Here is a 27,082-nt window from a genome sequence, read left to right as displayed (position 1 = left end):
GAATTGGACACATACTGTATATTCAGCAACTCTGCACTTGCTGGGCTTGTTATCACATCACCAGCAGGAACTGAATAACCAACCCCCCTGCCCCTAGCATGTGTACAGTACCAGGTGCCTCAACAACAAATCATTTATTAATTATTCTGTTTGTCTTTCTCCTAAAAGTTTATAACCGTTGACATTTGAGTAACTGGCACAATCAAAAAGATTCAAGACAAACCATGGAAGCACAATTTACAGAGAGATAGTAAGGAAGGAAAGGGGGACAGAGGGAGACAGAATGGAAAGAGAAAGATAGAGGTGGCAAGAATGCCACAGATAGCGATGAAACACAAGGGAGGGAAAGTGAGAGAAAAAGAAAGAGATTGAGAAAGCATGGAGATAAGGAAAGTATGACAGAATAAAGAAAATGAAGAGGGACAGAGGAAAAGAGAGAAAAGAGCAAGAGAGAGAAAACGCTAATGCCTCATTCAATAAAAATGATGTGAATTAACATTTTCTTGTGCAACACCAAATGTTTCCCCTGCGTGTCATCGTGAAACAGTGTGTCACGCACAGAGGCTCCGCCATACGATGCATCTGATGCATTGTTGTGTAGCAGGACAGAAGGTTCCTCATTATTTACACAGATGCCGCGCATGACAGGAAGTAGTGAGAGTAGGTGATAGCTCATCCTCAGCCTTTATCTGGATGTGTCCATCCGCTCCTCTCTAAAGTTCTCGCAGAAACTGATGACCTGGCTGTTGAATGGAGAAACAGAAGAATAAATTGTGGTTTCAAATGGTTTAGTGAACAGCCTCAATTGTGCATTAACATTTTTTTTGTTCTCTAGTTCTATAATAGTCTGAATTATATTCAGCAAGTGCATTTGAATGTTGCTGCTCATCAGAAGGCATTTTATTCCCCTCTACTTATTGTAAGCAGAGTCTGCAAGTCCCAGGTCAGCACAACACAGAAGGGATACTCATGTTCAGGTTCATGCTAATTCAACCTCAGAAATGCTCCCCCTGATGGATGGGCAACATTTCCATTTCTCTCATCAGTTATCTAATCCAGGGGTATCCTATCTTTTATTATTAGGGCTGAATGGGTACATATGATGGAGCTTTTGGTTGGGGGAATGGCACGCTTTAAGTTTAAAACCCTTGTCCCTATTAATCTGCAGATATTTTGAGCTAATGATACTCACAGATCTCGGTGTTCTGATTTAGGATTCATCTGCTAATGGGAAAACAGTAATAGGAACAGCCCTTTTCCAAACCCTCATGCTCAGGAAATTCAATGGGACAAGTCTGTGAGCAAGAAATATTCAACACAAACAGGTTGCCTGGGTTTCAAGGATGGATTTCTAGGGACTGGGAGGCTGCTCTAGCCCTTTGGATGCAGCTTCAACTAAACTCTAGTGTAAATGAAACTGTCAACTTGGGGGCAATTTTAGGAGTTTCACCTCACAATGAGTTTGATTGTGACTAAAAACTCATTTGAGTTTGGATCTTAGGGAGAAATTTGTTCCGTGAATCTGGGTTGGGTTGAAACCTAGAAATCAGTGGTTAAAGGATTGGATTGAACCATGCCTGCCCTATGACTTCTGGCTTAACACATCCTGAATGGGACACATACACACAATCGTGAGTTTGAGTGCTTCATGTACCTTGCCATCACTTTGGTCTCCGGTCTAGCCGCATCGCTCTCGATCACTCCCTTCAGCAGTTCAATTCCATTCTCTTTTATCAGCAATGGGCAGTATTTCTCAGCTAAGGATTTAAACCATTAAACGGCAGGTTCACAAAGAGCTTCAGCTCAGATGCAACACTTGAAACAGTGCTGAACTTTACAACGCAACATTTTACCTCCAACCGCATTTCAATAGTTTCTGTAAACCTGGTGTTTGAAATTCAACATTTGGGGTTCAGAGGGCTGTACAGTAAAATCTTTTGCCCTCTTCCTCACAAGGACATATCACAGAAACACTGAAAATTTACAGAAGGAGGCCACTCGGACCATTGTGTCTGTGTTAGGATTGGCCATAGCATAGACTGAATTTCCCCAGCATAGGATATTCTAGTGTTGGTGGTTATAGTACTGAGTGGGTGATCCAGAGGTTGCAAGTTCAAATCCTGCCATAGCAAGTTGTGAAATTGCCAAGAAAGCACAAGTTCATTAATCCCAGCATAGGCACAATGGGCTGAATGTCCTCCTTCTGTGCTGTATCAATCTATGAATGCCTTTCAGGACATGACCTCTGCCACCCCAACCTGATCTGGCTTATGTGACTCCTGTCCAGACTACATGGTTAACTCTTAAACAACAAATTGCATTTATCTAATGCTTCTAACATAGTAAGACATCCCAAGTTGCTTCATAGCAGCATAAATCAGACAAAATTTCACACCTTGTCTGGTAAGGAGATGTTAGGACAGCTGACCAAAAGCTTGGTCAAAGAGTTAAGTTCTAAGGAGCACATTAAATGAGGAGAAAGAGATGGAGAGGCGTAGCTAGGGCGGGAATTCCAGAGCTTAGGGCTAAGGCTGCTGAAGGCACGGCCATGAATGGCGGAGTAATGAAAATCGGAGATGTGCAAGAGACCAGAATTGGAAGATTGCAGCGATCTCGGATGGTTGTAGAGCTGGAAAAAGTTAAGGAGGTGAGAAGGCCACAGGAGGTTCAAAAACAAGGATGAGAATTAATGCTCCTTGAAGTTATGTTCCTGCAATAGCGATCTATAGGCCTGGAACAACAATGTAGAAAGCACAAGTTTAAATCCCACCACGAGAGAGTTTGAGAATCTGAATTCCATGAGAAATATCTGGAAATAAAAGAGCTGTGATCAATAAAAATGACCATGAAAAGTTGTTCCACCAGGAGCAGGAATCGTAGCTGATTATTTTCCACTCTTACCAACCCTAAGGTGCTGAAGCCAATTATAGAGCCCTTATCACGACTAGGCCTAAAGATAGTCAACTCAGTCCAGACAGGAGCAGTGAATCTGGTATCTTCCTCCTCCATAGGACTCAGTACCACACAATGAGCCCCAGAGAAAGAGTTAGTCAGACATTCATAAAGCGGCACAGAGGGTAAATGAGCAAGAGTCTGTACAAGGGAGGGACTAAGAGAAATTGAAATGACAAAATATTGGAGGCAATGATTTGGCTAAAGGCCAGTTATTATCAAACAGGATTAACAGAATGATGTGCTGTCCTGTCAATCACAGGCATACACAGACAGAAACAGGCTTGAGGCAGGCCTGCATATTCCTTGCTCAACCGGTCCTCTGTTTGTCAAGACATGCACTCTGTGTTACAGATTAAGAGGTGTATCAGTATCCGGTACTTACGATAGACAGATGTGAGGTTGAACAGTGCCCATGTTGCCCAATGTTGGCTGACTGGAGCTACTCGCTGAGGGAGGAGGCGCAGAATTGGCTCAAAAGACCTGAAAAGATGAAGGAATCCTCAGCTCAAACTGTCTTAGTGTTCAGAATACTCTGTCCCTGGCCAAGACACATCGCCACTGGCCAAGATATGCTGCCATTGGCCAAAACAATTCAAAGCTCAAAACACACCTGCCACAGCCCAGACCGCTGCCATTATGATTGATTCCACTTCTCACCTGTAATTAATGTTTCTTCTTGAATTTTCATCCCAGCTGGAGATAGCTCGCCACATTCGATCCATCACTTCCACGCGCCGTGGTTCTGCAATAGCCCAGGCTTCATCCCCATCAAATATGATGTGTGACAGAACTCCACAGGCATTATATGACACCTCAATCCCATCTGCGTTACTTTCTAAGAGACGGCTGTAAGGGAAACATGCAATAAAATGATGGGGGTTGGAGCGGGGTTGGTGACTTTTCATTATAAATGCGGACACATTGCTGTAAATACGGTCACAAGGTGTCAAGACTCTGTAGATCCATGGACAATACAGCATTTTCAATGCTTTTTATAATGGAGTAAAATTATGCAGAACAAGGGAATCAAGGGTATCAGGGTTGGATGGAGATGAGGAAATCGAAACACGAGAAGATCAGCCACTATCTTATTGAATGGCGGAGCAGGCTCAAGGGGCCAAATAGCTAATTCCTGTTCCTATTTCTTATGTTTTTACAAGACACTGTCAGACACCTAACCTATCTGGCAGGTGACTCATGGCAGGTAATTGATGGGATTAGATTGGCAAAGGAAAGTCAAATGGGGCAGAATATAAAACAGGAGGCTGATTTCCTCCCTTGGCTACCCACAAGAGTCTGAAAGATGACGTCATGGCGAGAATCACTTTCCCTACTTATCTTATAAGATGAAAAGAAAAGACAGGGCAGATGGTCAGAATAGCCTACATCCTAACACACTGCACTAGGGTAGGGCAAGGTCCATCTCCTAACTAATCCTAAAACAATATGTTCACAATAACAGACACAGGAATGCTGCACTGGATGTGGAAACTGTCAATCCCAACACTGCTCCTGCACAAAGAAGAATTTGAATATAGACCAGTCGTGTGGAGCAATTGGAGAAGCTGGAATTATTCACATTAGAGCAGAGAAGGATAAGAGGAGATTTACTAGAGGTGTTCAAAATAATGAAGGGTTTGATAGAGTAAATAAGAAGAAACTGTTTGCAATGGTGGGAGAGTTGGCGAGACAAAGAAGTTAAAAGGGGAGACGAGAACTTGTTTATGCAGAGAGCTATTATGATCTGGAGGGCGCTGCCTGAAAGGGCGGTGGAAGCAGATTCAATGATAACTTCAAAAAGAGAATCAGATGAATACTTGAAAAGGAAAATCTTGCAGGGTTCTGAGGAGAAAGACACAGTGCAAACACGATGGGCTGAATGGCCTCCCGTTGTGCTTTAAGATTCTATGACTAGGTAGGAGCAGGTTAGCTGAGTGCCTCCTCAGCTGGGGAATGATGTGTGGAACGTGCAGAGGGGAATATTAGAGGAGGGGGAAAAAGAAAATATGTAACATTATTGGGTGAAATATAATAAGATAAAAAAATAGTTTGGTGATAATTTGACTACAGCATAAACAGTAATTGGGGCTGAGTGAGGGGCTGTGTGGGGTGGAAGGGCAAATCATTAAAATAACTTTTTATATCATGCATAGGTGACTTGTCCCCAGAGATTTTTAAAAACACTAACCTGAAGACACTAATGAACTGGGTGGTCATCAGATGTGGCCGTAAATGTTTGACCTCAGCGACATTTCCCAGCAGTCCCAACATGTTCCTGTGTAATTCTTGCTTTCCTTGGAATTCCTAGGTTTAACGGAGGATAAAGAATAATGGGAGCGAAAAGAAAAACAGGATGCAGAGAACGGATAATCAGAGTATTCAGCGGACTCGAACCTGCTCCCGCATCCTGCACCAATCACAGCTGGAAGCCCCATGGCCAATCACAGCTAGGGGCCCCACAGCTAATCAAAAGCTGGGTCCCCACAGCCAATCACAACAGGGACCCCATGACCAATTACAGCTGGTCCCCCATATCCTCCACCATTCACTGCCAGGCTCTCACAGCCAATCACGGTTGGGCTTCCACAACCTCCACCACTCGTAGCTAGGCTCTTACAGCCTGCAGGTAAATGAGAACTATAGAAGAAACCACCTCTGACTATCCTCCAAACTGCAGTATCAGCCAAGACAAAACAGAGACAATTAAATGATTTTTAACTGCATATTGTTCATGTAAAAATAAGGTCACATGCTCCAAGGAGAAACTTACATTCAAACATTCAAGGAACAACTTCATTCCATTGCAGTTTAGGAACATCTCACAGTTATCGGGAGTCTCATCTGTAATGTTCCATAGCGCACTCCATGAAAACTCCATAACTTGGTCACACTGTCCAGAGAAAAAAAAAGGGGACAAGAGATATGGTAGAAATGTTTCTCACTCAAGCTCACAGGTGTCCTGATCAATGTGCTTAATGGACCAAAAAAGGGCAGAAACGAAAGCAAAATACTGTGGATACTGGAATCTTCAATAAAAACAGAGAACGCTGGAAACAGATGGCAGGTGAGGAGAGAGAAATAAAGTTAACATTTCAGATCGATGACCTTTCATCAGAACCACTGATGAAACCACATGTTTCTCTCTTTACAGGTGCTAACAGACCTGCTGAACATTTGCAGCATTTTCTGCTTTTAGGACAGAAACAAACAGATTACTTGCAATTTGAATACTGGACTTGGGAGGTGAAAGCGAAATAAATTCACAGAAAAATTTACCAAAACAATCGTTTTGCCCCCAAAATGTCTTCCAAATTTGTGACTGACATATGATCCTGGACAATAAGTGACAATTCTGGGGAGCAGCTGAACACCGTCCTGTCTTCATCCAATTTTTGCCTACAAATGTGCACTTCAGAGTGGGAATCAGGAACAGGGACATTGGACAATTTTCCACCTGGCTCTCACCAGCTTTAGGAAGTCAATTGTGCTATTTGAATTACTGGTCCTGGCTCAGGTCAGCTAGCACCATGCAATCTGAGGAATGAATTTGTGACCTGCTGGTCTGCCTGGTTTACAGGTGAGCTTCATGGTGCATGTCCCCACACAGTCAGCACTGGGTAACCCATCCCACATACTTTCTGAGCTCACAGGTGAAGAAAAGCTACTTGGCCGGGGGTGGGGGGGGGGTGGTGGTGGTGGTGGTGGTGGTGGTGGTGGTGGTGGTGGTGGTGGTGGTGGTGGTGGGATACTGGAGGACTGGCACTGCCTACAGAATTCCAGGTTAATTGCTAGCACCTTCCAGAGAGAATGGCAGGGAAAAGAAACATAACTTTCAGCTGTGGCTCAGTGGATAGCACAATCGCTCGCCTGCAAATCAGATGGTTGTGGGTTCAAGCCCCACTCCAGAGACAAAAGCACAAAACTGAGGCTGACTTTTCAGTGCGGTTCTGCGGGAGCACTGTGCTATTGGAGGTACAGCTATTTTGGATGAGACTTTAAACTGCGATAGACTTAAAAAATTTCCAAGACCATTTTTGTGAAGAAGAGCAGAAGAGTTCTCCTTGGTGTCCTGGACAATACTGACCCCTCAACTGACATCACTAAAACACATTACCTGGTAATAATATGTTTGTGGGATCTTGCCGTGCACAAATTGATGTCTCTGTTTTCTAAGTTACAACAATGGTTATGTTTCATTAAGTCCTTCGTTATTTGTGAAGTGGTGAAAGGCACTATATAAAAGCAGTTTCTTTCCTTTAAACTTACCACTTTGTCAGTCAATTTCTTCTGAATCAACTTCAACATTGTCTGAAAGAAAACACATTAAAACAGGTCAACAGCATAGTCCAGGAGGTCTCTATAAAGCATAAATGCACACATACAAACATATGAATTAGGAGCAGGAGTAGACCACTTGGCCCTTCAAGCCTACTCCGCCTTTCAATAAAATCATGGCTGATCTAATTGTAACCTCAACTCCACATTCCCACCTACCCCTGAAAACCTTTCACCCCCTTGCTTATCAAGAATCTATCAACTTCTGCCTTAAAAATATTCATGGACTATTTCCACCGCCTTTTGAGGAATAAAGTTCCAAAAACTCAACCCTCAGAGAAAAAAATTCTCTTCATCTCTGTCATAGATGGGTGACCCCTTATTTTTAAACAGTGGGCCAAAATACTAGATCCTCCCATATGTATATTATTCAACTAACAAACAGATATTATTGCAGATGTTCGACAATCAAACCCACCCTGCAAACCCCTAGTCCCAACTGTTTAACAAATCTGACCACTGGGAGCATCCAATACAATTACTGCTCAAACAATTTTTGCTGAAGGGCAGGCTGCAGAAAATGATGAAAAGCTATTTCAAAGAAGTTGACCTCTAGTGAGTGAGTTATGAGGAATGACTTTAGAAGCTTTTGGCTATTTCAACAAACAAACATACATTAAGAGAGGTGAGAAAAGACAAGCAAGACCACGCTTGTTCTCTCTATTAGGCCTTGTGACCTCAAGCACCAACTGTTAGCAGTATTAAGTAAGCCTCGAAGAGAGGCAAGTGAGAGGTAACCTGGTAGAAGTATGTAAGGTAGTAAAGCATGTGGAGAAGGTAGATCCAACACACTACTTCAACTAAACTGTAACTAAAGGATAAGGGAACAGAGATTCAAGGTTGTAAAAGACAATTGTAGGACTGATGTCAAGAAGTTTGTCAGATGAAGTGTGACCAACATGCAGAACAGAGTCTTCGTATGGCAGTGAACAGAAAAGTCTTGAACTCATTTAAGAAACAGTTGGATGACATGTAGTCTTTCAGGATGAATGAGCTAGGATTTGCCAAATTAACTTTCTTTTCCAGGTCAAGGCTGTGAGCTTCATCTCACTGCAGGGTCTTGAGCACAAAATCCAGGCTGATATTCCCAGTGTAGTTACCAAGAGGGCTATTCGCTATCAGAGGTAGCGTCTTTCAGATGAAACATTAAACCGAGGCTCCGTCTGCCCTCTCTGGTGGACATAAAATATTGGAAGAAGAACAGGGGAGTTATCCTTGATATACTGGACAAAATGTAACCATCATCCAATATGCTGAAAACGGATTATCTAGACATTATCACACTGCTGTTTGTGGGATCACGTGTTTACTTTGGGTTTATGAAGGGTGAATAAATGCAGAGGCCACTTTGGAATGTGCTACGTGGATCCAGACGTGGGCAGAGTGGATAGGGAGAAAATGTTCCCACTCGTAAACAGATCGAGAACCAGAGGGCACAGTTTTAAAGTGTTTTGCAAAAGAAGCAAAGGCAAGGTGAGAAAAAACTTCACACAGTGCGTAGTTAGGGTTTGGAAAGCACTGTCTGGAAGTGTGGTGGAGACAGGTTCAATTGAGGCTTTCAAGAGGGCATTGGATGGTTATTTAAACAGAAACAATATGCAGGGTTACAGGGAAAAGACAGGAGATTGGCACTAAGTTTAAATGTCGGAGAGTCGGTGCAAACACGATGGGCCGAATGGCCTCCTTCTACACCATAATAATTCTGTGATTCTGTGATTTTTCCATACTAACTTCATAAGAGGTGTTTGGAGCATGTTGCAACAACAATGATGCAATAGCACGATGTTCTGCCCAGTCTTAAGCATCACCATACTTACTGTGACAAATCCCATTTTCCCCACTGCTTCCTTGTGATCATTGTCAACTTGGCAGACCAGTGCATTGCAAAGATGCACTGCTATGCGCTGGATGGACTCGTCCTGCCGGGTCTGGTTGAGGATACTGAGAAGCAGCTCATTGACCCTTCGGTACTGGAACTCCAGCTCCTCTGGAATACTGAAGTTACAGAGCGTCAAGCAGCAGTTCCGTTGTACCTGTATTGCCAGGAAGGAATCGAGAGTGAGACTCAGGAGAAAAAGTATTACTGAGTACACAGTAAAAATCAAATGGTGAAGGGGTGGCCAGTGTTAGAAGAAGAGTGGCAGTGAGGGGAGTGAGTGAGAGGAGAGAGCGCCAGGAATTGGGGGGGAGAGAAAGCGCCAGGAGCGGTGACCACTGTGAAGCAGGAGGTCACTCAGTTAGGTAGCCAGGGGTTTCGGGGAATCCGAAACAAGGGTGGTGATTTTGAAACAATGATATTGTGTTATGATGTCAAGGTCATGATAGTGGGATGTGAGTGAGGATACTGAGTGCAACTTGAATCAGCAGAAGCTGGTGGGATGGTGGAGGTGTGGGAGCAGTGAAAGGCGTTAAGACAGGAGTGTCACTGCAACCACCAATCTGTATTTTGCACAAATCTTCAGTGACTGACAAACGAAACATGTACATGTGTTTATTGTGAACAGAGCAGTGATATAAGAACTTTAAAATACAAACCATTGAAGCAGACCACAGTTTAAAGGTAAACATTTATGAGTTGAATGGATATATTCGTACCGTCACCTCTTGGTAAGACTCCATACCATTCAGCACCACCTGAATGACCTGCCGGCGGAGTTTGATACTCTGTTCATGCCGGTAATCTGAGCCAGTCAGGTAGAAGAGAGCCGCACTGCCCGTCACCTGAACACTTTTATCAAATTTGTGATACTTCAGCGCGGAGATCACCAGCTACAACAAAGAAACAAGAAAGATTTTTAAACAAACACTGTCTCCTTCTCTCTATTTCATCACTATCAATGTGAACAGCAAATCTTAAAATGCTTCTCTCTGCAAATAGCCTTCCCTTCACCTCCCTACACCATCCTCATTCTCCCTTAACATTATATTCCCCTCTGTGCCATATGTATACTCAGATCCGGTTGCATCACATTATGACTATGATCTCCCACAGTCCAAGCATCTTTTAGGATTGCAAAGGAACTTCCAAAAGTTTTTTCCTAAATTGGCCCAAGGTAGTTTCTCTGATCCTGTGTTTCTCCAGGGTGGAGGTTAGAGATGTTGGAGTTTCATCATGCTGGTACAGAATAGATTGACAGCTTAGCTCCTCTTTTTCTCATGATTGTATCGCCAAACCTAAGTCATTCCTTCTTTGGATTTCAAAATCCTGGAACAAGTTACCTTCTTTCCTCCCTCCGGTATCCACCAACAAGCTCTTGCATTTCTACAGCATCTTTAACATAGTAAAACAGCCCACGGTGCTTCACAGGAGCGTTGTCAAACAAAATTGGACACATATTAAATAGGTGACCAAAAGCTTGATTTTCAGGAGCATCTTCAAGGACTGGGGAGGGAATTCCAGAGCACACTTTAATTTGATTTAAATGTAATTGTTTTTTTATTTGCTTCATTCTTTCTCAGATGAACCTATATATCTCGAGGCCAACAATTGCCTGCATCTGGAAACCATTTCTCCATTTGAATCAAATTACAGGATGTTAGAAGCTTTGCGGGGTGTCATCAGATCACTCTTTCCCCATTCACCATGCTTTCTCTTCTTTTCAAATTTGATTCCGTCACAAACCGGAGTTTCTCAATAATAAAAAAATAATTTTTTCAAGGAGATCCAAAGCTTGGTTTGGGCGAAGGGTTTGACCATGTCCTTCCAGAACATTAATTACACCTTCTTCCCTTTAGAACATCAGGCTGTTTCCTAACTTTATCTTTATCTTGTAAGGTTTTTTTGGAGGCGGAGGGGAAATTTTTAAGCTCTTTAGTTTTTTAAATTACTTCATCTGACCAACTTTCTCCTTGCATCAAGCTTGTGTTTTTATTGTAAACTCTGTAAAAGGAACATTGGCCCATTTAAGGTAGTAACTAACAAAGAAATGATAAAATTATCATCTTTAGAAGACAAAATTCTTACTATTTGCACAAACAGCTGGAATTCCATGGAGACACAACATTGATAGGGCAACGTCATTCTACTCTGAATGCACTGCGTGACAACAGTGACCTTGGTGCTAAAAAGGGAAATGTCACAAAGTGGATCCTGTAACAAAGTTTAATACCTCGCCTGGAGGAAGCAATGATCTCTTTACATTGACATTATTAAAGCAGGCTTCAGTAGCATTCTAAAACTGTCCTGCATCAGTCAACTGAACTTAACCGTTGAATCTTACCTGTAGAGCACGCAATGGTTGGTCACACTGTTCGATCCGTGCGATATCGAAGAGGTGGTTTATTGCGCGTGATGCAATCTCTGGTCGATATTCAGTGTAAGCTTCTATGGCGTTCAGGATTTGATCCTCATTTGCTTCACCAGTTATCTAGCAACAGAAGCACAATCTGTAGCTGAGTTTGCAGATCAGCCAAATAAAAACACAAACCCTGCACAAAGGCTCTAAAGTTCTTACAATGGTTCTCTTCTAGCCTCAAGCAATTATAGCAGATCACAAACACATGCACATATGTCATGGGAACGATGAGAACACACATGCATACAGATACACACATGAATGGACAGATGCACTCACACACAAGCACACACACTTGGAAACACATGCACAGATGGACATGCATACACAGACACACACGTGCATCCTAAATGATCTTATAAAGGCTAACTGTGAGGAAAGGCCAGCCTCACTTACCTTGTAGGCAGGAATATGAGTTAGATTACATAGTGTGGTGTCAAACAGTCCCAGGAACTGAAAGGATCTATTCAGTAGACGGAATGGCTCAATGCTGCTCTTCTGTGGCTCAGTACTGAATACAAAAGCATGAGGCCAATTAGTGCAGTAATGGAGTCCCATCACATCTCTCAGAAACATCTCCAGGCACTTCCCACACAATGATATACTTTGTCCCCCATCATGCGTAGCTGTGCCTTCAGCCATCTAGGCCTTAAATTCTGGAATTCCTTTCATAACACTTTCTGTCTCTTTACCTCTCTCTCCTCGTTTAAGATGCTCCTTGAAACCTAGCTCTTTGACCAAGGATTTGGTCACCTGTCCTAATATCTCCTTCTTTGACTTGGTGTCAATTTTTGTCTGATTACGCTCCCGTGAGCTACCTTGAGACATAAATGCAAATTATTGTCCTAAATTCCCACAGAGGAATGGACTGATTAAATGGATTTATTGATTAAAAGATTAATGTTAGCTGGGAAACTGGGAGAACTCCCCTACAAATTCTTCCAAGAGTACCAGGGGATCTTCAACATCTACCTGAACCACTATGGTAGGCTACTTGGGCTTAATTTTAACCTTGTATCCAAAGGACAGCACCTCTGTCAATAGAACAATGCCTCAGTACCACACTAGGGTGTCAGCCGAGATTATGTACTCACGTCCTGGAGTGACCTTGAACCCACGACTTCTGATTCAGAGGTGGGAGTCTCTGTATAGTTATTCGAAGAGGGGCAGGTAGTTTGGCCAGGGCCTAATTCCTCCCTAAACAGACACCACCCAAAGCCAATCAGCTGGTCATTCATCTCATTGCTGTTTGTGGGACCTGGTTGTGCCTAAATTAGCCACTGGGCTTGGCTACATTACCACTGCACTTCAAAACAATTCACCAGCCATGGAACATTTTGAAAGCTTGATAAGATGCAAAAAGAATGAAAGCAACATGTTTTTGTTAAAGATTCAAAAGTGGCCCTGGAAAATATGACCAGTAAAAGTACTTTTCTACTTAGGTATTTGGCTAGGCCTCAGGCCTTACCTTGCAGGGCCCAGGGCTTCGTCATGGCTTGAGATTGCAGAGTTATCCAGCATCAAGTGCCCTGAGATATCCAATGAGACGAGGTTCTTGAGGTTCTGCGCAAAGGCAGTGAGGACTTTCCGGGTCAGTTTGAATTTGTAAAAACTAGAAGTTCTGTCACGGGAAATGTCCAAATGTCTGCAGAAGATAAACAATATATAGAGCGCAACAGTGCAGAAAGATTTTAAGCTTGATGTATTCAGGTTACAACAAAATTACAGTAGATCATCTCATTGAAGCCTACAAAATTCTGAAGCGGCTTGACAGGGTAGAGATGAAGAGATTGTTTTTGCTGGTCGGGGAATCTAAAACATAAGGGCACCGTTTCAGGATAAGGGGCTGATCATTTAGGACTGAGATGAGGAGAAATTACTTCAGTCAAAAGGTTGTGAATCCTTGGAATTCTCTAACCCAGAGGTTTGTGAATGCTCCATTGTTGAATACATTTAAGGCTGGGATAGACAGATTTTTGGTCTCGCAGAGAATTATAGGATGTGGGCAATGGGTGGGAAAATGGGAGTTGAAGCCCAAGATCAGCCATGATCATATTGAATGGTGGAGCAGGCACGATGGGCCACATGATCTATTGCTCCTATTTTTTCGTGTTCTTGTAGAGATTTGACTCATTCACCCCTACCTGTTCTAAACCAAGGTTTGGTCCACCTCCCAGAGTTCTCCCAAGTTCCCTGACTAATATTTATCCCTCAACCAACAACAACAAAGAAAACTAGTCATTATCACAATACTGTTGTGGGAGCTTGCAGTATGCAAATTGACTGCCGCGTTTCTCTAAGTTACTAAGTATCTATCGTCATTGTTGTAATTTAACAAATTTAGGAAGTAATGAGGTCATGAAAGGCATGACAGATGTGCAATTCTTTATTTCTTTCAAAAACGTACACTTAATAAATCTGTGAACATCTGACATCTATGCTGTAAATCCTTTTATGCTGAGGAATAAATTATACCCATCCAGAACACCCAAGAAAGGCAGGAGTACAGCGAAACTAAGTCTCAGTAATTTTCCTACGGGCTTATAGCAGGAGATCAGCAGAAACCCTGTGGAATTACTGTGACATTGTCAACAGGGGAAAACTTGCACTGAGTTCCATCCACCCATCACCCCCATGGCCACTAACCTACATTAGCTCTCAGCCTGGCAATGCCTCGATTTTAAAATTCTCATCCTTGTTTTCAAATTCCTCCACGGCCTCACCCCTCCTTACTTTTGCAACCTCTTCCAGCCCTACGATCCTCTGAGATACATGCAATACCCTAATTCTGGCCTCTTGCATATCCCAGATTTTAGTCACTCCACCATTAGCAGCCGTGCCTCCAGCTGCCTGGGCCCTAAGCTCTAGAATTCCCTCCCTAAACATCTCCGCCTGTCGTTCTTCCTTTAATATGCTCCATAAAACCTACCTTTTTGACTAATCATTTGATCACCTGTCCTAGTATCTCCATTTATGGCCCGGTGGCAAAATTGGTCTGATATTACTCCTGTGAGGCACCTTGGGACGTTTTACTATTTTAAAGGCACAAGCTGTTGCTACTGAGACGCGGTGGTGTGGGAGGGAACGAGTGTGGGGAAGGAGGAATTAAGATTCTGAACCTTAAGCTGCCATATGACCCTGACCTAGAAGCACATTACCCCCACCTGAGGTTAGTGAGCTGCAGGAGGACCCAGATGTGCTCCTCAGAGAGGTCCATGTTGTACAGCACCAGTGACCCAAGCCGCTTCTGCCACTGCAGCAGGAACTGGATGTCGTTGATCTGGATTCCAGAGAGATCAAGCGAGGTAAGGGAAGTAAGCGGCCGCAGGAGTCGGTCCACATTCACTCCATCAGTCAGGTGACCCAGGTTGAGGAAGCAGAGCCTGTGGAAGCCGGTGAAGGTGAAGTCTCTGACCAGGACCTGCCGTGTGGGGTTCACCAGGCTTTCATTGTCCCCCTCGCAGCCACCAGGGTTTTCTTCCTCATAAAAAATGTTCTTGCAGCCAAACAGGCTGAGGGAAACCAACGTGCTGCGGAAGTTATTTAGAGTCTGCAGGCTCTTGGCCGAGAGCTTCTCGCAGTTAACCAGTCGGAGCTCAACCAGATCCTGAAGAACACAAGCAGAATTGGTAGTCACCATGGAAACAGAGTCAACAGGCATTGGGTTACTAAGCAACAACACATTGTGATCTCTGATCTTACAACTTATAAACACCAAAGTACCCTAGTGTAGTGGCTATGTTACTGGACTAGTAATCCAGAGTAATTCTAAATACCAATGACATAAAGGGGTATGGGATAGTGTGGGAAAAAAGCATTTAAGTGGATGATCAGCCATGATCGTATTGAATGGTGGAGCAGGCTCAATGGCTGAATGGCCTACTCCTACTTCTATGTTCCTAGGCCTGGATTAGTACCTAGAGAACACAAGTTCGAATCTGGAGGTAGTTTGAGAATCTGAATTCAGTTCAAAAGGAAATCTTGGAATAAAAAGCTGGGATCAGTAAAAGTGACCATGAAGCTGTTGGATTGTGGTAAAAACTCAACTGGTCACTAACGTCCTTTAGTAAGGGGAACTTGCTTGCCACCCTTACCTGGTCTGGGCCTATATGTGACTTAAGTCCCACACCAACGTGGCTGACTTTTAACTGCCCTCAGAAATGGCCTCATGAACCACTCAGTTGACTAGGGATGGCCAGCAATGCCCATGACTAGAGATGGCCAGCAATGCCCATGTCCTGAATATAACTTAAAAACATCCTTGAGCTGGTCACAAAACTCGATTAAAGCCTCGATTTATAGAGTTGTCTTGTATTCAATGTTGTCAGAATATTTTATGCTTTCCTTGTGATTATACCTGCAACAAAAGTGGTGTACACTGAAGTTTTTACGAAGTTCCTCTCCATCCTTTTTTTAAAAAATATTTGTTCTCAGTACTGGAGAAAATTCAGAGAGATTGGCAAGAATATAACCATAATTAAAATCATATATCAGCAAAAATTAAGCAGGTTGGGGCTCATTTCCCTGAAAAAGACTAAGAGGAGAATCTGAGAGAGCTCTTTAAAATTCTGAAGGGGTTCGACTGGAGAACCTGTTTCCACTTGTGGGGAAGTGCAGAACAAGGTTGTGTTAACATAAGATATACCGAACAGCATACTGTTTACTAACAGGTCAAATAAAGAATTTAGGAGGAATTAGGGAGAAGGAGGGGGTGAGAGAGAGGGTGGGAGTGGGTTGAGGTGAGAGGAGGGAGGGATCGCAACAAGCACTTAGGACCTGGAATGCACTGCCCAAGAGTGTGGTGAATTGTGGCTTTTAAATGAGGATATTTATCTGAAGAAATAAAATTACTGGGCTGCAGGAAAAAGGCAGGGGATTGGGACTAGCTGATTAACTCTTGCAAAGAGCCAGCAGGAACACGACAGGCTGAATTGGCCTCCTGTGCTGTAGCCCTTCTAATATTCTATGAGTGGTAAGAATGTGGACCTTGTTGCCACATGGTGTGATTGAAGCAGACAGTATTGATGCATTTAAGGGGAGGCTTGTTGCAGACATGAGGGATTAAGGAATAGAACAGAAGATAAAGTGGGTTACTAGTTCAGTATTGTAACCACTACACTACTGTTTGAGCCCAGATCCTAACCTATGCTCATCTTCCTATTCAGGATTCCTTACAATAGCACATCTTTTCCTGTTTGATGCAGAGCCATACAAAACAGGAAGGTGTCAGGTTCAATCCCTGGCCAGTGCTGATCTCAACCAAGGAGGCATTGTGAATATCAGTTGATCTCAGTGACTCCAGATTAGGGAGGGGAGAATTGGGTGCAGTCCTGACTGATATAGGAAAACTTGAGTACATGAACTGGATTTGGTTCAGTTGTGGGTTCCCTCTTCCATTGCTGAACAGCTCGTCGACACTCACTGAGTAGCCGTCATAAGAGTTCAGTCAGCAGGATGACTGGGGTCCTGTCAAATGTTATCCTCAAAAAGGGATCAGCAACTTCACGATGAGAAGACATATGATTGGTGAAACAAAACATGCCCAGCCTATTCCGTTCCGAAGCTAAGAAGAATTCCATCTAACGGTCTCTCAGCTCACAGTTATTCTGACAGAGGACAGGATCGTTCAAGTGACAGGCTTCAACTGGACAAACTAACTTGTACTAGGAGGTGAAAGTCTGGGGAGTGAGGGTGACAAATAGAAATAATGGTAGGGTGTTAAAAAATGTAATGGCACCCGTACCTGCTTAGAAAAGGCCACCAAGTCCTGATCCTGCACAATATCCTCCTGAATCCCCCTCAGGTGTATGTGAGTCAGCCGGGTGCTCCGATGGTCTGAGAACAAGCTGAAGAAGCTCTCATGTGGCTGGAAGCTGTTGTCTGTGTTCACCAGGTCCATGTACCTAGAACATGCACACACGAAGGATGAGTCTTCTTAAACTTACACAGATTGAGAGAGTGGAAAGAATGAATTGCAAGGGGAATGGGGTGACAAAAGAGCAAGAAAACAAAGTATTCCAGATTTGCACTACCCTTTGTGTGAGTAAGTGTTTCTTGTTTATAAGACTTAAGAGCAGGAGTAGGCCATTTGGTTCTTCGAACCTGCTCTGCCATTTGATATGGTTGATCTGATTGTGGTCTTAACTTCATCTTCCTGTCTGTCCCCATAACCCTTGACTTCTCTGTCTATCCAAAATCTGTCTATCTCAGCTTTGAATAAATTCAATGACCCAGCCTCCACTGCTCTCCGGGGAAGAGAATTCCACAAACCAACGACCCTCTGAGAGAAAAGATTTCTCCTCATCTCCATTTTAAAAGGGAAACTTTTTATTCTTATATTGTGCCCCCTAGTTCTATTCTCTCCAATAAGAGGAAACATCCTCCTGGGGTCCCTCAGGATCTTGTATGTTTCAATCAGATCACCACTCATTCTTCTAAACTCCAAATAGGTATAGGCCGAACCTATTCAACCTCTCTCCATAAGATAAGCCCCTTGTTCCAGGAATGAGCCAAGTGAAAGGGAGAGATGATGGTGCAGTGGTAATGTTACTGGACTAATAATCTGGAGGTCCAGGCTCTGGGGATATGGGTTCAAATCCCACCACAGCAGCTGGTGGAATTTATATTCAATTAATAAATCTGGAATTGAAAACTAATCTCAGTAATGGTGACCATGACAACCATCATTGATTGTCGTTAAAAATCCATCTGGTTTACTGGTCCTCTTGGAAATCTTTCACCCTAGTCTGGCCTACAAACGACTCCAAGCCCACATCAACATGGTTGATTCTTAACTAACCCCTGAAACGTTCAGTTCAAGGGCAATTAGGGATGGCAATAAATGCTGAACTTACCAGAGACGCCCATGTCCCATGAAAGAATTAAAAAAAGAACATTCTCCGAACAGCTTCTAATGCAATTATATCCTTTTTCAAATAAGGAGACCAAAACTGTACACCATACCCTTCCTGAAAGATCCAACTCTAATTTTCTGGACTCCCTCTATCAGAGGAAATAGTTTCTTTGGACAGGATTTTCCATGCCGACTGACGCGGGCGTGTTCGGTGGCGTAAGAGGACAATATGGTGAGAAGTCCAAAAATCGGTTTCACAACGTCATGAAATCAGTTTGCGATGTCCACTCTGCCCACCAATGACGGGCCATGTTCTCTGCCATCCGATGTTGCGAGCCTCATTGTAATATATCAGCATGTCATTGTAAGGCCAGACCGCCAGGCTCATCCACATTCCACCCCCCACTCAGATTGCCCTTCTATGTTGGTGGGAAAACACACCGATGCACATGAGCGACGTGCACCTGGCAGGCTGACTTCGTTCAGGACTTCAAGTTTTGTTTGCCTACCTTGCTTTGGTTAGCACTCACAGTCATCAGTGCCAGACTTCACAAACAGCACCACTTCACTTTAGCAGGGGCTCACGGGTAGGTCTCTATCTACCAGATTAGCCATATGTGGGTGGCTTTTCAACTGCTGCAGGGCTAGGGCTTGCTTAGGGGAGGGGTAGAAGTGGCCTCCGGCAAGGGAAGAGGTTGCAGGATGTAGCTGTATTGGGAAAAGAGAGTATCTCAGGGTGTGTGTGGGAACACAAGTTGATCTTTGCAAGTGGCCTCAAGATGGTGAGGGCTGAGGAGGCAGTCTCCAGTGGAGATGAGGCCAGATAGACATGTGAGGCTATGTGTGTGAGAATGGGTGGTGATGTCCCTTGAGCTATCAGTGAGTGAGATGCCAGTGACTGTGTGATGGGCTTGAGTGTGAGAGTTTAGAGTGATGAGATCATTCTTCCTCTACTTGCACTGGATGGCCAACCTCTTCTGTGCAACATTGGCACTGATCACCACTGCCATCACCTAGCAAACCGGAGTGGTAATGTAGCTGCCCCTCCTGCGGCCAGAGAGGGGGTAGAGGACATCACAGCGGGCCTCCACAGTGACCAAAAGTGCTCGAGGGCTGCAATCTTCTTTGCTGCAGTCCTGGGCTGGAAGCACTGAGTGCGGCTGGAGTTTAGATGTGGTGCCTGGCATGATGAAGCGGCCAGGTGATGGCATGGGGGGCAAATGAGGACTTGCCCAACATGGAAACGGCGGGTGTCACAGGAATACAAAAGTATTGCGGCAGGTTTGGGACGATGCGGCGTGAAAACTCGCCATCACAGCCAGTGGGTAATACAACACTTAGAGCAAATCTGGGATGATTCCGCCCTTTGTATCTAACCTAGCAAAGTCTTTTATCATATTAAATACCTTGATCAGATCGCCCTTCAATCTTCCAAACTCAATGGAATACAAACCAAGTTACAGCCTCACTGTCTATAATTATCTTGTGAATCCTCAGCCACTTGCACTGTTGAGCGATTTCCAATTCCATATTCACAGCAGGAGGCCATTCAGTCCCTCAATCCTATTGGCATCTTACATTCAATGAAATAGTTTTAAAGTGCCGTCACTGTTACAATACAGGAATGGCAGCCAATTTACACCCACAAACAGCAACAGAGTTCCAGATTTCCACTATCCTTCGCATGAAGAAGTACTTTCTGACATCACCCCCGGAATGGCCTTTTGATCACTCTGTCTCCCTCTCTCCCCCCATCTCCATATTGTGCTTGGGACTCACATGTTGACGAGACGGTCACAGATCTCACTGGGAAGGAAGACGTCAGGGTGCAGTCTCAGCGTTTCATTGTCTTGCATATAGCACAGGGTTCCCTCCAGGTTATGCAGGCAGTACTTGGTGCATAGAGTCATCAGTGATTCGGGGCTGTACAACGCCATGTTTGGGAGCCCCCTTTGCCTCCTTCACAGCTGGCTGAGCGGTGAGATGCTGCCTGGAGCTACATGGACATCAGGAGAGAGCTGGGGAAATGAGGGGAAACCAGGCAATTACCAGAAAGTATTGACGATTACCAATTTTAAATCAGATGAATGTTATTATTCAATTTGCTTCCACCGCCCTTTCAGACAACGCAATCCAGATCACAACAACTCTTTGTGTAAAATATTTCTCCTCATCTCCCCCCGCCCGCTTCTTTTGACAATTATCTCAATTCTGGGTCCTCTGGTAACTGGTCCCCCTGTCACGGGAAACAGTTTCTCCTCATTTGCTCTATCAAAATCCATCAAAACCTTGAATACCCAATCAAACCTCCCACTAACTTTCTCTGGTCAAAGGAGGACAATCCCAGCTTCTCCCATCTCTCCACATTAACTAAAGTCCTTATTCCTGCCACATTCCAGTAAACTTCCCCTGCACCCTCTCTAAGGCCTTGACAAAGTGCAGTGCCCAAACTTGGACACAATACTTCATCTGAACTACGATCAGTGATTTCTAATGGGTTAGCATTACTTTCTTGCTTTTGTACTCTGTGTCTCCATTTATAAAGTCAAGGATCCCTTCTGCTTCCACCCTCTTTGTAATGGTACCATCTAGTTTATATTGTTTGGCTTGATAAGCCCAGTGCAGTTCTGAGCCTGTGAGAAAATCTCAGGTTTGATTCCCAGTCTGTGTTGGGTTCACTGGGCAGCATGGAAGGGCCATTATACTTGATCTCGAGTCTTGGCGGGGGGAAGGAGCGGCAATCAGCCAGGGTTCCTGCACTGAACACTATCCAGTGGCACCTGCTTTTTGGAACTGTTTCTGCCCATTGGGTAAGGAATACCCTGATACTCTCTACAGTCCAATGACCTGCTGTCAAATCTCTGCACAAATCTTGGCTGTTGGGGTGAGGGACCTCAATGAGCGGCTCCTGCCCATGGGACCAACACCAGCAAAAGTCCAGGACTTCAGAACACGATTGAAGAAGAGACAACACCATTCAGCCCATTGAAACTCATCCGTCCTCCCTGCCCTTTGGCTCAATCAATGGAATTGAATTCTCCGAATGGGACCTGGGTACGATGGTAGTGTCACCAATTTCTCTCCAGGCTCACTCTCCCAACCAATCACTGCCTCCTCCCAACTAATCACTGCCTGTAGGACTTTCCCAACCAACCACTACTAACATGACTCTCCCAACTAATCCAAAAGCAAATTACTGCAGATGTTGGAAATCTGAAACAAAAAAAAAGAAAATGCTGGAAATACTCTGCAGGCCAGGCAGCATCTGTGGAGATAGAAACCAAGTTAATGTTTCAGGTCGGTGACCTTACATCAGAACCTTTGGGTTTATAAAAGGTGAAACCTTTTGAAAGAAAGGTCATCGACCAAACACTGTCTCCTGGCCTGCCCAACCAACACTGCCTCCTGATTCCTGGTTTCACTGCCTTTCGACTCTTATGATCAATCACTGCTCCCCCCAACTGTGATTCCCCCAACTCTCCAAACTAATCATTTCCCCTTAAAACACCATTGCCCCCTGAAAATTCTGACCATTCACTGCCCCGAGGCCCACTCTTGCACCTCAGCTCTCTTGAATTGTTGTTGCTCTCTAAACCTCCTAGCCTGAGCTCTGAACTCCCTGTATAGCCAGTTCAACTCATTCAAACAATTTGGAAAGCGCTGAGTGACATGTCTTGCAACATTTTATTTGTTTAATTTGGGTGTTCATTTTCCACGCATTCATTTAGTTGGCATGAGTCTAAATGGCTTTTATTATTTACAATTAGAATAACTTCAAACTGCTCACAGAGCTGTAATGGACAAAGTAAACAAGTAGAAACTTCAGGTTCTGGGACATACCGTACTACACAGGACAATACTGAGCACCATTCAACAACACATGTTACAACTGGAATCATATTCTGATAAATACTGCCAAATATGCTGGGATTATTAACTTAATTTACAGAAGGTTAAGGGGTGATTTAATAGAGGTTTAAAATGATGCTTGTTCAACTGAGGAGAAACTGGTGGGGGTGGGGTAGTCAGTAGCTAGAGGACACAGATTTAAAATAATTAACAAAAGAACCAGAGGGGAAGACGAGGAAATTTTTTTCTAAACAGTGAGTTGCATTTAGGTAAAAGTTAGATCAATACATGAGGGTTATGGTGATAAGGTGATGAGGTGTAGAGGGGAGGAGGCTAGTGAGGTGCATGAAGAGCAGAGATGGGCCGAATGGTATGTTTCAGTGCTGTATTTTCTATGACTTGTTGCAATCTGGAATGTGCTACTTGAAAGGGCTATGGAAGCAGATTCAATAGTAACTTTCAAAAGGAAACTATAGATATAATCAAAAAGGAAAAATTTACAGGTGGAGTAGGACTAATTGGATAATTCTTTCAAAGAACCAGCACAGGTATGATGGGCTGAATGGCTGTATGATTCTATGTTGAACCAAGCATTAAGGTCAGTCTTATCTTACTCCTGTTTAAATGCTCCAGCCAGGGTTAGTAACCACAAACTATTCTAGCAATAGGAATGGGCCCAGCACTGAGAGACATGGAGACAGACACAGCTATGGAATCTCATATACATCAGCCTTCCCCTCTTCCAACAAACTTCAACAATTCTACAGAGCAAGCCTGCTTTACTTCAACCTGGCTCCTATATCATGTCCTATCCTCTCACTGAGGTTTCTCAAGTCGTAATGTAGGCAACCTGGAGAGACGGTGGCGTAGTGGTAAATGTCACTTGGCTAATAAGCCATGCATCCGCCCCCGGCTAATGCTCTGGGGACACGGGTTCAATTTAAATTTAATTTTAATTTGAAGTAACAAATCTGGAACTGAAAGCTAGGCTCAGTAAAGGTGACCATGAAATTATCATTGATTGTTGTCAAAGACCCATCTGGTTCACTAATGTCCTTTAGGGGAGGAAACCTGTTGTCCTTACCTAGTCTGGCCTACATGTGACTCCAGACCCAAGGCAACGTGGTTGACTCTTAACTGCCCTCTGAAATGGCCTAACAAACTTCTAAGTTCAGGGGAATTAGGGATGGACAACAAATATTGGCCCTGGCTCACACCCCATGAAAGAATAAACAAAACACAATTTGCACACAATTTCATGAACAGTGATGAAGTAAATGGCCTGATTAGCTGATGTTTTAGTTGAAGGATAAACATTGGTCAGAACACCTTGTTTCTGAAAAGTGGGATTAGTTAAGTCTCTAGGAGGTGGTGGAGGGGTGAGGGGGGAAGATGGGAGGCAATGGGGTGAGGGGGGAGATGGCAGTACTTCGGAACAGATGGAAGGGTTGAGAAGGGTGAGATACGAACATATGAACATATAAATAAGGAGCAGGACTAGGCCATTCAGCCCCTTGAGCCTGCTCCGCCATTTAATAAGATCATGGCTTATCTGATTGTAACCCCAAATCTGCATCCCACCTCTTACCCACAATAACCTTTCATCCTCCTGCTTACCAAGAATCTATCCGCCTCTGCCTTAAAAATATTCAAAGACTCTGCTTCACCACTTTTTCAGGAAGAGAGTTCCAAAGACTCACGACCCTCTGAGTGAAAAAATTTCACTTCATCTGTCTTAAATGGGCAACCCCTTATTTTTAAACAGCTACCCCTAGTTCTAGATTCTCCCACAAGAGGAAACCTCCTCTCCACCTCCACCCTGTCAAGAACCTTCAGGATCTTATACGTTTCAATCAAGTTGCCTCTTGCTCTTCTAAACTCCAGCGGATACAAGCCTAGTTTGTCCAACCTTTCCTCTTAAGACAACCCACCCATTCCAGGTATTAGTCTGGTAAACGTTCTCTGAAAGGGGGAGATGAGGTTGAGAAGATGGTGGTAGGTTTGGAAGATGGTGTGAAGGGAGGAGATGGGGATAGATGGGTGGAGATGAGGGTAATGGAGGAGACGGGGAAGATGGAGGCAAATGAGGGGAAGGAAGAAGATGCGGGGAAGATGGGGCTGGGAGAGGGATGGGGAAGGATGGGGGGAAAGGATAGGGGGGGAAGAATGGGGGGGAAGGATGAAGAGTGGGGGAAAGGATGAGGGGGAGGAGAAAGGATGAGGGGGAGGAGAAAGGATGAGGGGGAGGAGAAAGGATGAGGGGGAGGAGAAAGGATGAGGGGGAGGGGAAAGGATGAAGGGGAGGAGAAAGGATGAGGGGGAGGAGAAAGGATGAGGGGGGAAAAGGATGAGCGGGAAAAGGATGAGGGGGAAAAGGATGGGGGGGAAAGGATGAGGGGGAGGGGAAAGGATGAGGGGGAGGGGAAAGGATAAGGGGGAGGGGAAAGGATAGGGGGAGGGGAAAGGATAGGGGGGGGAAAGGATAAGGGGGGGAAAGGATAAGGGGGGGAAAGGATAAGGGGGGGAAAGGATAAGGGGGGGAAAGGATGAGGGGGAGGGGAAAGGATGAGGGGAGAAGGATGAGGGGAGAAGGATGAGGGGAGAAGGATGAGGGGGAGGAAGGATGAGGGGGGAGGAAGGATGAGGGGGGAGGAAGGATGAGGGGGGGAGGAAGGATGAGGGGGGAGGAAGGATGAGGGGGGGAGGAAGGATGAGGGGAGAAGAAAGGATGAGGAGAGGAGAAAGGATGAGGTGGGTAGAAATGATGAGGGGGAAGAGGATGAGTGGGGGGAAAAGGACGGTGGGGGGAAAGGACGAGGGGGGAAGGATATGGGGGAAAAGATCGGGGGGGGGAAGGATCGGGGGGGGAAGGATCGGGGGGGAAAGGATCGGGGGGGAAGGATCGGGGGGGAAGGATCGGGGGGGAAGGATCGGGGGGGAAGATCGGGGGGGGAAGATCGGGGGGGAAGGATCGGGGGGGGAAGGATCGGGGGGGGAAGGATCGGGGGGGGAAGGATCGGAGGGGAAGGATCGGGGAGGGGAAGGATCGGTGGGGAAGGATCGGGGGAGGGGAAGGATCGGGGGGGGGAAGGATCGGGGGGGGGGGAAGGATCGGGGGGGGGAGGATCGGGGGGGGGTGGTGAAGGATGGTGGGGGAAGGATGAGGGGGGGGAAAGGATGACCAGGAGGGGAAAGGATGAGGGGGTGGGGGGAAAGGATGACGGGGGAAGGATGGGGGGGGGGGGGAGGATGGGGTGAGAGAAGGATGGGGGCTAGAGAAGGATGGGAGCTAGAGAAGGATGGGGAGGGAGAGAAGGATGGGGGAGAGAGAGAAGGATGGGGGGGAGAGAGAAGGATGGGGGGGAGAGAGAAGGATGGGGGGGAGAGAGAAGGATGGGGGGAGAGAGAAGGATGGGGGGGAGAGAGAAGGATGGGGGGAGAGAGAAGGATGGGGGGGAGAGAGAAGGATGGGGGGGGGAGAGAGAAGGATGATGGGGGAGAGAGAGAAGGATGGGGGGGAGAGAGAAGGATGGGGGGGAGAGAGAAGGATGGGGGGAGAGAGAAGGATGGGGGGGAGAGAGAAGGATGGGGGGGAGAGAGAAGGATGGGGGGGAGAGAGAAGGATGGGGGGGAGAGAGAAGGATGGGGGGGGGGAGAGAGAAGGATGAGGGGGAGAGAGAAGGATGAGGGGGAGAGAGAAGGATGGGGGGGTAGAGAGAAGGATGGGGGGGAGAGAGAAGGATGAGGGGGAGAGAGAAGGATGGGGGGGAGAGAGAAGGATGGGGGGGAGAGAGAAGGATGGGGGGGAGAGAGAAGGATGAGGGGGAGAGAGAGAAGGATGGGGGGGAGAGAGAAGGATGGGGGGGAGAGAGAAGGATGAGGGGGAGAGAGAAGGATGGGGGGGTAGAGAGAAGGATGGGGGGGTAGAGAGAAGGATGGGGGGGTAGAGAGAAGGATGGGGGGGAGAGAGAAGGATGGAGGAGGGGGAGAGAAGGATGGGGGGGAGAGAGAGGATGGAGGAGGGGGAGAGAAGGATGGAGGAGGGGGAGAGAAGGATGGAGGAGGGGGAGATAAGGATGGAGGAGGGGGAGGAGGGTTGCTCGGTGGCTGGGATCGGACATCACATCAGGCGATGGCCCCTACAGTCGAATGGCCCACTGACACTCACTGTATTTCCCCCAACACAAGCCCCGGCCCTTGGACCATCTCCATCTCCCTCACCCTCCCCAAATCCCGGGTCACAGTCACCCCCTCTGGGCCCCCGGCCTCTCCGATCTCGGTTACCGGGCAACCTGTGTTTAACCCCCCTCCCTGGGGCTGGGACAAGCCGGCCGCCCACCTGCTCCTCCGGCTCCCGCCGACGCTCCGATTCTTTTTAAATCTTTTTCCCCAAATCGAATTCGCTCCGCGGCTGTCAACAAACCCCGGCTCCACTTCCGGTTCACCGGAACCGGCCTGTCAATCACTAACCACTTCCGGGGTGAACAGGTCCATCCATTAAAATATCCGCTAGAAACACATAAAGATAGAAAACATAAATTAATAGCCACATCATTTTAATTAATAATTTATATCTGTAATAATTAAACATTGTGCTTTATTCACCCAGTAATTAAGTTATTATTAGAGATTGCTATTACCACGGGGAACCAAAGTTTAAATTTACAAAAATCGCTTTAATTTAGTCGGATTACTTGCTCAACATGAACCATAATTAAAGGTTAAATACACAAGAAAGTAAGTACCTAGAATTTTTAAAGGGTAATTTCTTTACATCGTGAAGTTCACTGTGAAT

The 27,082-nt window shown here is 45.3% G+C and overlaps 1 protein-coding gene across 1 annotated transcript; it reads right to left on the bottom strand.

Annotated features, from left to right (window-relative positions):
- Positions 1 to 118: 118 nt before the first annotated feature.
- zer1 (zyg-11 related, cell cycle regulator) lies at positions 119 to 27,080 on the bottom strand. Its single transcript, XM_041194261.1, has 17 exons — positions 27,033 to 27,080; positions 26,627 to 26,796; positions 20,218 to 20,456; positions 17,329 to 17,488; positions 14,750 to 15,192; positions 13,054 to 13,230; positions 11,982 to 12,096; positions 11,511 to 11,657; positions 9,886 to 10,059; positions 9,108 to 9,323; positions 7,222 to 7,263; positions 5,726 to 5,845; positions 5,144 to 5,259; positions 3,613 to 3,801; positions 3,338 to 3,435; positions 1,655 to 1,757; positions 119 to 743 (listed from the first exon to the last, which is right to left on the bottom strand). The coding sequence occupies exons 3-17, from the start codon at positions 20,373 to 20,375 to the stop codon at positions 686 to 688; spliced, it is 2,316 nt and encodes a 771-aa protein (XP_041050195.1). The 5' UTR covers positions 20,376 to 20,456; positions 26,627 to 26,796; positions 27,033 to 27,080; the 3' UTR covers positions 119 to 685.
- Between the last annotated feature and the right edge of the window lie 2 nt (positions 27,081 to 27,082).

Source organism: Carcharodon carcharias, chromosome 8 (assembly GCF_017639515.1).
Source record: "Carcharodon carcharias isolate sCarCar2 chromosome 8, sCarCar2.pri, whole genome shotgun sequence".
Taxonomy (NCBI): Eukaryota; Metazoa; Chordata; class Chondrichthyes; order Lamniformes; family Lamnidae; genus Carcharodon; species Carcharodon carcharias.
The sequence above is the reverse complement of the archived record's forward strand: the minus strand, read 5'-3'. Positions and strand labels throughout refer to the sequence as shown.

What these genes read in the sequence shown, in the direction of transcription:
- zer1 (XM_041194261.1), bottom strand. Translation starts at nt 20,375, where the DNA reads ATGGCGTTGTACAGCCCCGAATCACTGATGACTCTATGCACCAAGTAC. An exon ending in CTGCAGCTCACTAACCTCAG is followed by an intron (nt 13,231 to 14,749) that starts GTGGGGGTAATG and finishes TATCTTCTGCAG; the next exon opens with ACATTTGGACATTTCCCGTG. An exon ending in GGAAAATGGGATTTGTCACA is followed by an intron (nt 7,264 to 9,107) that starts GTAAGTATGGTG and finishes GTTTTCTTTCAG; the next exon opens with ACAATGTTGAAGTTGATTCA.